The 11,619-nt window shown below is 42.1% G+C and overlaps 1 protein-coding gene across 4 annotated transcripts in view; it reads right to left on the bottom strand.

The window, feature by feature from the left end:
- RAPGEF6 (Rap guanine nucleotide exchange factor (GEF) 6) overlaps window positions 1–11,147 on the bottom strand; it is a 304,075-nt gene extending 292,928 nt beyond the window's left edge. For 2 of the 4 annotated variants that reach the window (XM_006872938.1, XM_006872937.1), the window contains exon 1: window positions 11,008–11,076. In XM_006872938.1, the coding sequence (XP_006873000.1) occupies window positions 11,008–11,076 (69 nt within the window). Of the gene's footprint in view, window positions 1–11,007 lie in introns of all 4 variants that reach the window. The other 2 variants (XM_006872939.1, XM_006872936.1) reach the window with 2 other exon arrangements.
- Between the last annotated feature and the right edge of the window lie 472 nt (window positions 11,148–11,619).

Raw genomic sequence — 11,619 nt, 5'->3', positions numbered from 1 at the left:
TTGGACATATTGTCAGGAGGGAACAGTCACTGAAGAAGGATGTCATGCTGGGTAAGATGGAGGGTCAGAGAAAAAGAGGAAGACCCCCAACGAGACGGATCAGCCAGGTGACATCATTGATGGCGTCAACTGTGGCAGAGGTGGTTAGTTTGGCCCAGGATTGGACATTGTTTCGTTCTGCTGTGCATGGGGTCGCTGAGTTGGTTCTGACTCGATGGCACCTGACAACAAAGGCAGCAATACATGTGGACCTTTCCAAATGGAATACACAGGAATCAAACTGACTACAGGTGTGGGAAGAGGTGATGGAGAAACTTGGTATCAGCCCAAAGAAGGCCATGAGACAGCTGTGGAACAGACCATCAATTACTTATATGTAAGTTCAAGGTTGATCCTGAAGAATATTAAAACAAGAACACTAATGACCAAAGAGCAGATAAACTGTGAGATGACATCAAGAACATCATACAGGAAGAAACCATAAGATCATTAAAAAGATAGGATAAAAAGAAAAGACCAAAATGGACGTCAGAAGAGACTCTAAAGCTTGCTCTTAAACAACAGAGGAAGAAATCAAAGCAACAGGAAGAAATGATGACATAAAAGAGCTAAAAAAAATTTCAAAGGACAATTTCTTAAAAAACAAAGTATTATAATGAAATATGCAAAGACCTGGAGACAGAAAACCAAAAGGGACAAACATGCACTGCATTTCTCAAGCAGAAACAACTAAAGAAAAAAATGTAAGTCTCGGTTCCAATATTGAAGGATTACACAAGCAAAATGTTAAGTGATACAGGAAGCATCACGAGAAAGTGGAAAGATTACACAGTGTCACTGTACCAAAAAGAACTGGTTGATGTTATATCATTTCAGGAGGTATCACCATAATCAAGAATCTATAAAATGCCCATCAATAGAAGAATGGATAAACCAACTTTGGTACATACACACAATGGAATATTATGCAGAAGAATAACAGTCAATCTGCAAAACACCTCGTAACACGGATCAACTTGGAGCGCATTATGTTGAGTTAATTTCACTCAATATAATGCCCTCCAAGTTGATCCAATCTCAAAAGGACAAATATTGTATGAGACTATTGTAAAAACTCAAGAAAAGATTTTTATACTAAAACATTCTTTGATGGTTACCAAGAGTGGGAGGGTGGAAAGAATAATTCATTAGGCTAGAGGGTAAACATGTTAACTCAAACTAGGAGAGTAATATACAAGGGGGGTTGCAATAAACAAGAAGAGGGAAGCTGGCAGAAGAATGCTGAAGATAGGTGAAGACACAGGAAGGTATGCAAGGGCTAAGAGAATAGAGGTATCGTGATATATACACAATCTTGGAACAACATTTTATGGGTATATACATACACAGAGACACAGTCTGAATGGGAGTATATATATAATTGTTGTTGTTGTTGTTGAGTGCCGTCGAGTCGGTTCCGACCCATAGCGACCCTGTACAGGGTTTCCGAGGGTGTAAATCCTTACGGGAGTAGAAAGCCTCATCTTTCTCCCGCAGAGCAGCTGGTAGTTTCGAACCACTGACCTTAAGGTTCGCAGCCTAATATATATATATATATCCCACAAATATGAGTTGAAGGAGGATATTGTGTACATGGGCATTTACCTTTCCTGCAAACACTACGATGATTATGGTGGAGCATACAGCAGGTAAAATGATGAAAATGAGTTGCTGGGCCTAGAGGTTTTAAGATCATGGCCTCAGGGGACACCGTGATCAAGTGGGATAACACAGTTCACAAAGACAATGTTCTACAACCTACTTTGGTGAGTAGTATCTGGAATGTTAAAAGCTCACAAGGGGCCATCTAAGGTGCAGCTATTGGTCTCTTTATGTGCAGAAAAAGGAAGAGTGATGAGAATTGAAGAGGCTTGGAATCAATTAGTCCAACAGACTGATAAAACAAGTGAACATCAGTCTCCATGACTCTGAGACCAGAATAACTAGATGGTGCCCCAGCTACCACTACCAACTGTTCTGAAAAAGATCACATTAGAAGATCCCGGATACAGCAGCAGAATATGTGAAACAAAATCCAAAATTATTACAGAAAAATAAAAGGAGACCAGTCAGAAAGACACTGGAGAAACTTGAGACTACACTACCCTCCAGGTCTGGAAAGAAACTCACTCTCATGACCCAACTTTCAGCCAAGCAGTAGATAGGTATAAACAGGGGGAACAGCAATACTAGGAAGATATGCACACTATGAATGATGGAATGGTCAATCATTCAAAATCAACAGTAACATCTGATTAAGGACAAAGTTGAGAAGGGATGGGAAGGTGTCTTACTCCAGAGACTGGTTCTTCCAGACAATATGTTAAAAGTACAAGAGACGAAGTCTAGCCACCCTTGCTTCTAAGGAGCATACTGGCTATACTTCCAAGACAGATTTGTTTGTTCTTCTGGCAGTTGATTGTAATTTCAATATTACAGGGTTGATAGGGATTGACAATGTAGACACTGGCTAACTAAAATGGGGGGCTATAAAGGCACAAAGTTCACATCAAGTATCAATCCCATTCCCTCTGTATACAAGGTTGATAGGGACGGGCAATGTAGACATTAGCTAACTAAAATGGGGGGCAATAAAGGCACAAAGTGACTGGCTTACAAGTTTTCAAGAAGGAGTTTAGTTTCAGAGTGTGGGGGAAGGTAGAATCCCACTGAATAGTTTTCATCTTGTTTAGATGGATCTGGTGAAAAGATGGGAATAAGATTCTTATGATCCAATAGAATCATAAGTTGGATTCTTACTGATCCAATAGAATTCAATAGTGAATAATGACTAATTGCGACTGTCTCACCTGTAAAGGTAGACAGAAGTTCTTTAACAAAAAGGGGTAGTAGTTAATCTTACAGTCCAGGAACAAAGGACCCTAGGACCATCAAGGGAGAAGAGCATGAGCAGAATATGGGCCCTATCCAGAGAAAACAGCGACACTAGAGATGGAGGCAGAGATGAGGATGTGGAGAGATAGAGCAGCTGAAGACTCTAGACTCATGGAAAGAGAGACTGTGCTGGCGGCCAGGAGGCAGGCTTGCAGAATGTGCCTTTTGGTTGTTTATAAATGATTATATTTTCCTGAATGTTTTTGTGTACAACAAACCCCTCTACAAAAATTAAAAACAGAGGGAATAGAAGCAAATACTGTTGAATGATGATGCACAGAGGGGATTGTAATCACTGCAATGAAACAATGAGTATAAAACTGATGTACTCTCATGTAAACTATCACTCAATTCACAATAAAAACTTAAAAAGAAACGAGAGCGCATTCCCATCCCAGAGTCCCAGAGGTCTGACAAGACTGGCAGAAATAAAGGTGTGAGCATTCCTTTTTCATACTTTTATTTCCCTCTATCTGCTCACTTCCACTATGGAGACCAGAGGGGATACCTGAGCGAGTGGACAACTCCAGGGAAGGTTCTGCTATGCATTTGCAAGGATCTGCACAGAGAGGATTGCTGGGGGCAAAATCAAAAAAGGGGGAGTCATCAGGAAGAGCTTGAAATAGGACTGTCTTCCAAAGAGAGTCTGGCCAGCCCTGAGTTGGTTCTCCCTAGGAGGAATACCTGAATGGACACAAGGAGAGGTGAGGTGGGAGGGGGGAAAAAAAAAAAGAAAAAGGCCAAAAACAAAACATTGAGTTAATCATAAAGTGCAACAGGAACATTTTGAAATTTCTCAGGCAGCTTTGAAGGCAAGAAGCCATAAAGTGCACTAAAGTCTTATGCATATTTTGCCAGGGTTTTTGTTTTCTTTTTTTTCTGGTGATTTCGGACTTTAGTCTCTAATCTGTTTTCTTTGGTCCCCCTTTTATCTGGGGGTGGGGGTGTCTTTTCTCTTCTTGCCTTACCCAACAAGAGAGAGCAACTGCAGTCATACATACAAAGCTACAGTCATACCCTATAAATCCTACCATCCGGCAAGAGCCAAGACGAGCAGCTTTACATCAGAGCAGCGTTAACCACCACCACCTGCTAAAACTACTCTGAACTGAGCAATTACTGTTGTTGTTAAGTGCCGTCAAGGGGGTCCCGACCCATGAGAAAGGTTTGTATAGGGTTTCCAAGAACTGACTGTTGAGCTTGAGCTGCTAACCTTGCAGTCCAGCACATTAAATCGCATGGACACCAGAAGACCATCTCCTGAATACAGCTACCAGTAGACAATTGGAGAAAACTTAAGAAAATACCAACATATATTCATCAATTTCATCATCATTGGCTTTAATGGCTTGTGTGAAAATCTAAATAATAGTGGTATAAACTGATCTTCCTTGTAGGTGAACGGAAAACAAAAATCTTTACCACTGGACCAATAAACCATCCATAAAAATGGAGAAAAGATAGAAATTGTCAAAATTTTGTTTTGGACAGTGAATAAAGAAGACTGTAGAAGAACTGATGTATCTGAGCTATGGTGTTGGAGGAGAATATTGAAAGTACCATGGACTGCCAAAAGAACAAACCAGACGTACAGCCAGAATGCTACTTGAAGTCAGGATGGCCAGACTTCCTCTCTCATACTTCAGACATATAATCAGGAGGAACCAGTATCTACAGAAGGATATCATGGTTGGTAAAGTGGAGGGTCAGATAAAAAAAAGAAAGACCCTTCCCAACGAGATGGACTGACACAGTGGCAGCAGCAGTGGGCTGAGGCGCAGCACAGATTTTGAGGTTAGCACAGGGCCAGGCAATATGTGGCTCTTTTGTGCATAGGGTTGCTAGGAGTCGTTACCGACTCGATGGCACCTAACAACAACAAATGATTCTGTAGCAATACTTTTTGACTTATCCTCATATATGGGTCTGAAGTACATGAAAAAAGTTGATTTAGAATACACTTAGAAGATTTTCAACATGTAAGAATTAAGGTCAAGTTGCAGAATAAGACTTCCCAGAAGTCACCGTCAGCAGCTGTATTTAACAGAAAATGCTCTTTTTTTTAATATAAGGAGTTGGCCTATTTTTTAAATTTTGTATTCATCAATGTATTTATGGTTTATGTAGTATATGCAAGTTGTGGTAAGTACTTAAAGGTAGGGAGAGTGGATTAAATCTTAATGGAATTATAAGAGCTAACTATAAAGTAAAGAAAGGAGCTCTGGTAGCGTAGTGGTTACGAATCGGGCTGCGAACCGCAAGGTCAGACATTCGAAACTACCAGCTGCTCCATGGAGAAAGATGAGGCTCTCTGCTCTCTTAAAGATTTACAGCCTCAGAAACCCTGTTCAGGGTCACTATGGGTTGGAACCGACTCGACGGCACTTAACAATAATCACAAGGTAAAGAAGAAGGGTTGGAGAAAGAATGATGTTGAATATGGACTTTTTGGAGAAGCAGGTAAGTTCAAAGACTCAATTTTGATGGGCTTCTTTAAGTAATTTTGGAATAAGGACTTGGTGTTTTAGGGCACTCAACTCCCCAGAGTATACAAGTCTAAAATTTGTATTACGAAAATCTTTGTAAGGTAGAAAAGGAATCAGAGGATTAGTTCAAGAAAGACAATGTACTATGGAAGCTAGATCTATAAAGTAGGAGAAATGGTGAGAACAGTAAAAAACTGTGTTTTAAAGATTATATCTAAATAACACACTTAACAACAGGTTAGATTTTGCTTAAGTTGACAGTTTTACATAACAACAGATAGTTCAAAACAAAGGAACCATTAATTTTGTCTTTACTCATTAATTATATGATGCCAACATCTGATTATAAGACACCACTTATCTATGTATTTTTCATCATACTTTGCACCTAGTAGGTATCTAGGAAAAATAAGCTGAGTGAATGAATTTTATCCTCTTTGATTATACACTTTATTTGCTTGGCCTCCAGGACACAACCATGACTGCCTTTACTTACCTCACTGTTTTCTCCCTCATTCTCCTCCACTGATTTCTACTCTTTTCTCCAAAACCTTGTAGTATCTAGTACCTCAGGGCATAGTCTTTGGTCCTGTCTCCTGGTTGAGTGGTTAAAGCATAAGGCTGCTAATCAAAAGGTAAGCGATTCAAACACAACTACTCCATAGGAGAAGATGTGGCAGTCTGCTTCCATAGATTGTTACTATTGTTAAGTGTTATCGAGTTGGTTCCAACTCACAGTGAACCTGTACAGGGTTTCTGAGGAGCAGCTGATAGGTTTGAACTGTTGACCCAGTGTTTCTCCATCCAGTGCTGATCCTACCTTGGAAATCCTATGGGGTGGTTCTGCTCTGTCCTTTAGGTTCGTTATGAGTTGGAATTGACTAGACAGCAGGGGGGTTGTTTTTTCTTTATTTCTAGCTATACTCACTGAGGTAATTTCATTCAATCTCATGACTTTAAAGATTATTTATTCTATCTCCAGTCTAGTTCCCTCTTTAGAAATATAAATTTGTATAACCACTGCTTACTCAAAATTTCCAAATGCATTTAAAATTTGACATATTCAAAGTTTCAATTTCTGATCTTCCCCCACCAGCCTACACCTCCTTCCTTTTGCAGCTCTATCTTTGATAATAACTCTAACATTTCAGTTATTCAGGCTCAAAACCCTGAAATCATGCTAGACTCTTCTATTTCCCTCAAAGCCCACATGTAATACATTAGCAAACCTGTTTACCAAACCGTTAAAATATTTCCGTAATTTGAAGACTATCTCTCAGAAACCCTATACAGGGTCATTATGGGTCAGAACAGATTCTACGGCACATAACCACCACCATATATACATATATACAAACACATAATGCATGTATAAAAGATATCAAATTAGAAGTTTCCACTGTGGAAATATAACTGTGAAACTTCAAAAGTGAGGGGCTAGACTATGTGCAGAATTTATCTAGAAAATAGCAAATAAACCAGTAAGTTAACTTTGCTACCTTCACTCAGAAGGAGGCTATAAAAAAAAGTTCAGAGAACAGATTGAGTGTTACATCATCGTAGTAGTATACAGAACAGTGTCTTACACTGGTAGGTGCTCAGCAAATAATGGCTAAATATATATGTGAAAAAAAAAAAAAACTTTGAGGACTGAGGTGTACCTGACCCAAGACATGGTATTTTCAATAGCTTCATATGCTGAAAGTTGGACTGTGAATATGAAAGACCATAGAAGAACTGAGTTATGGTGCTGGAGAAGAATTTTAAAAGCACCATGAACTGCCAAAAGAACAAACTGTGTTGGAAAAAGAACAGCCAACTTTGTCTCTCATACTTCAGACACATTAGCAGAGGACCCAATCAATCCCTGGAGAAGAGCATCATGCTAGGTAAAATGGAGGGTCAGCGAAAAAAAGAGAAAGACCCCCCCAACGAGATGAAATGGCACAGTGGCAACAGCAATGGGCTCAAGCTTAACAATGATTGTGAGGATGGCATAGAACCTGGCAGTGTTTCAATCTGTTATGCTTAAGATCACATATAAGTTAGCATCGACTCAGAGGCACCAACAACAACAAAGCATCTAGTAAGACAATAAGGACTTCTGAAAACTGATAGGAACTTGTGAGAATTTTATCAAACTATTCATCTGGCATTTTGGACATATTGTCAAAAGGAAACAGTCACTGGAGCAGGACACCATGCTTGGTAAAGTGGTGGCTCAATGAAGAGGAAAAAGAACCAAATGAGATGGACTCACACTGTGGGAGCAACAATGGACTCAAACTTATCAGTCATGAGGATGGCAAATGACTAGACAGTGTTGTTTCGTTCTGTTGTACAAGGGGTCACTATGAGTCAGAAACAACTTGATGGCACCTAACAACAACATTCATCACAAATAAATCATCAAGTTAGTATTTCCTTATCATACTTTAAACCTAAATTATACAATAATTCAAAAGTATTACCAATGATAAAACAACATAGGCAGACTGACTGTTACTACAAGAACAAGCAACTTGCTTGCCCAGGAAACATCAAGGCAAGTAGTCAGTCCCCTCAGTGCAAACCCCCTTCTAAGACTAAGACTCAACGGGAATACACGCTGTGATTGGTGACCACGCTCGACACCAATAAGGGGAAGCAGTGAGATAAGCCCTACCAACGTTCAATAGACTTCTGTGAACCCGGGTGAAGACCTGGTTAGCCAGCAGTGTGGCAAGACCTGGGAACTCTTGGGCCCAGAGTCAGTGACATAGCCACAGAGGACTAGAGTGGAGAGTGAAGCTTCCAGCTGATAAGAAGAGAGGGCATATGCATAAGAACACCCACACTTGCAGATAATACCCACTTATCTTGGCTTCAGTGACTGGATGATCAGAGCTCAACCAGAAGTAAAAAGAAGAGGAAAAAAAAAAGTATTCTCATACAATGTGATGAACTTGACCTACACCTATGGAAGCAGTAGCTCAAAAGAGGGATCAAGTCCTTACAGCAAGAATCATTCCCACCCCCTCCACACACAGAGTTGACAGGGATGGGCAACGTGGACATTGGCTACCCAAAATGGGGGGCGGGAGGCTACAAAGGCAAGAAGTGACTGGCTTACAAACTTTCAAGAGGGAACCTAGATCCAGAGGGCCTGGAAGAAGGTAGAATCTCCAGTGAGTAGTATTCAATCTGACTACGCAGGGCTGATGCAAAGAAATGCAGACGGGTCTCTTGTGATACAATAGTGAATAATTGTTATCAGGACTGTTTGTGAGGGTCGGAAATGTAAAGGTAGATGTTTTATAGCAAGGAGGGGAGTGATTAACTTTTCAGTCTAGGAGCGGAGGTCCCTAGGACCATCAAGGGAGAAGAGCAGTGAGCGGGACCCTACCCAGAGAAGCAGTGATGCCTGCAACGGAGCCAGAGATGATGATGTGGAGCAATGGAGCGGCTGGAGACTTTAGATCCAGAGAGGGAGAGCTACTGTGTGCTGAAGACCTGGGGGGGTACGGGGGAAGGATTGCATGGAGGGGATTGTAACCATGGCAATGAGATGATATACGATAGAATGAATGCAAAACTAATGTTCTCCCATGTAAACTATCACATAATTTACAATAAAACATTAAAAAAAAATAAAAGTATTACCAATGAATCAAGTAGTTGAACCATTATGCTATAGGTCAGGGCCCCAGTCTGTGTACTATGGGTAGTCAGTTAGCATTTTTTTGAACAGTGCTGCTGTTCCAGTAAAACAAGATAAAGTACTTAACAAAGCAAACAGTAGCACTGTAACATCAAGAAAAGTTTAGAAAATGTCCTAAGGTTCAGAATTGTTGTTGTTCAGTGCCGTAGAGTCAGTTCCGACACATAGCAACCCTGTATAGGGTTTCTGAGGAGCGGCTGGTGAGCTTGAACTGCCAACAGTGCAGTTCAAACTGACTTAGCAGTCTAGCACATTAATCTACAGTGCCACACCAGGATCCAAGGTGCACAATGTCAAGTGCCGACGAGTTGATTCCGACCCATAGCAACCCTGTATATGGTTTCCAAGGAGCAGCTGGGGAGCTTCAACCACTGACCTTGCAGTTCAAATGGCTTTGCAGTCAGGCGCATTAACCCACAGCACCACACCAGGTCATCCTACTATAGCAATTATAAACAAGACTATCCAACAATCCGTTTGCACTGTTGTTGGGGTGTTTTGTTTGTTTACAAAACGGATGGACTTCTAGTGTGGTACTGTGGTTAATGAGCTGGTCTGTAAAGTTGGGTTGAACCACAAGGTAGGAAAGGGCTAATTGGCACTTAACAACAACTAATCCAGATCGGTTTGAACCAAAAGGTCAGGGGTTCAAGGTCACCAGCTGCTCCTCGGAAACCCTATAGTCGCTATGGGTGAGAACCGACTAGACAGCACTTAACAACAACAACCACTTATTACAGAAAATTCTCCTATAAATCAAAACAAGTGTCCAAGAAAAAAGATAATCTGGACATGCAAAACTAACAGGTTTGAGTTATGTGCCTGAAATAAGCCTTCAGATCATAGGACAATCTTTTAAACCGATGCCATTACTGTTCATCCTATACAGAACTTAGTTTTAAACTCAAACACAGAACACTGAAAATTCCCACTGACAGTCTGATAAAGTATTTCCAGATTCCTCTTTAAATGTACATGATCTACCACAGTATTCACCTTCTGATTGGATGCAAAGTTTTAAATTAACTTTGAAATTGTTATCTTCTTTTAGACAATATTTCAGATCCTTAACCAAAATCCAAACTCTTTGCCATAAGTGGATTAGGACTCATAGCTAGTCTAAAGGGCAAGGTAGAACTACCCCATTGGGTTTTCAAAGCTGTAAATCTTTATGGAAACAGGCTGCCTCATCTTTCTCCAGCAGAGTGCCAGTGGGTTGGAACCACATACCTTCAGGTTTGTTGTTGTTGTTGTTGTTAAGTGCCGTCGATTCAGTTCCGACCCTGTATAAGGGTTCCAAGGCACATCTGGTGAGTTTGAACTGCCGGCCTTTTGGTTCAAACCGACCTGGATTAGTTGTTGTTAAGTGCCGTCGAGTCGGTTCCAACTCACAGCGACCCGGCTGGTGAGCTTGAACCACCGATCTTGTGGTTCAAACGACTTTGCAGTCCAGCGCATTAACCCAGAGCGCCATACCAGGACTCCGACCTGGGTTAGTAGGATTCCTTATTTCAGGTACTTACAAACTTACAATTTCTACCTCATTTTCGCAATCTACCTGAACTTACTTTGAGTAATCACACTTCAAGACTTACATTTTACCGGCAGAAAATACCAATTACTAATGGGGCTTTCTTATAGAAGAAATTAGGAAGTCACGGCCAAAGACGGGTGCACGGGGAAAGTTGCATCGCGGCAGGAAAGGCGGCGCACCACTTGGTCACCCAGCCCGCGAGAAGGGCCCGGGTCAGGACCGAGAGAGTAGAACAGATAACCCAGCGACAGGTGCGAGGTTCTGGCATCACGACAGTCGCCACGGACTTCGGACCGGCAAGGGGATGTTATCCATTGAACGGCAGAATGCCCACTGGGGTCGACCAAGCTTACCTCCGGGGTCCTCTCGGGCGGCTTCTTCTTCAGCGCCTGCCTAGCGCCGGGGTCCACGGGTGAGTTCATGGCCGCGGCCCCGGCCCCCGTGCTCCCCAGCCTACCCTTTAGCCTACCCAATGGGCCATTCACCCTAGCTGAGAGGGCTGTCCCTGAAAAAGGGAACACCCGACTGCCGCGGGGCCGGCGTCCAACAAACACCCCTTCTCAACACCCGCCCGGGCTTCAGCCCACGCGCGACTGGCCAGAGAGAAACCTACGCCGGGGTGGACGACGCTGGGGGGAGTGTGAAGGGACAAACGCGCATGCGCAACGCGCGCGCGCACGCAAACGGGCGCCTTAAATTGTGACTCTACAGTGACGTAAGAATTGGGAGGTACAAGGTTCTAACCCTTCTACAGGAGATTTAATAACATATCGCGAGATTTCATTTGGGCCCGCCGCGGATGTATCTGGAAGTTAGGTCTTCTGTCTATTCACTTTCCACGGGGAGGGAGAAATCCGGAAACGGGCGGCTATGGGCTTACGAAGAAACAGCGTGTTGGGGCAGATATGTAGGAAGGCGTTTTGGGTGGAGAAGACTCTTCATGCTAAAATCCCAGCCCCCGGTTT

This window comes from Chrysochloris asiatica, unplaced genomic scaffold (assembly GCF_000296735.1).
Source record: "Chrysochloris asiatica unplaced genomic scaffold, ChrAsi1.0 scaffold00215, whole genome shotgun sequence".
Classification (NCBI taxonomy): Eukaryota; Metazoa; Chordata; class Mammalia; order Afrosoricida; family Chrysochloridae; genus Chrysochloris; species Chrysochloris asiatica.
This window is presented reverse-complemented; position numbering and strand designations above follow the sequence as displayed.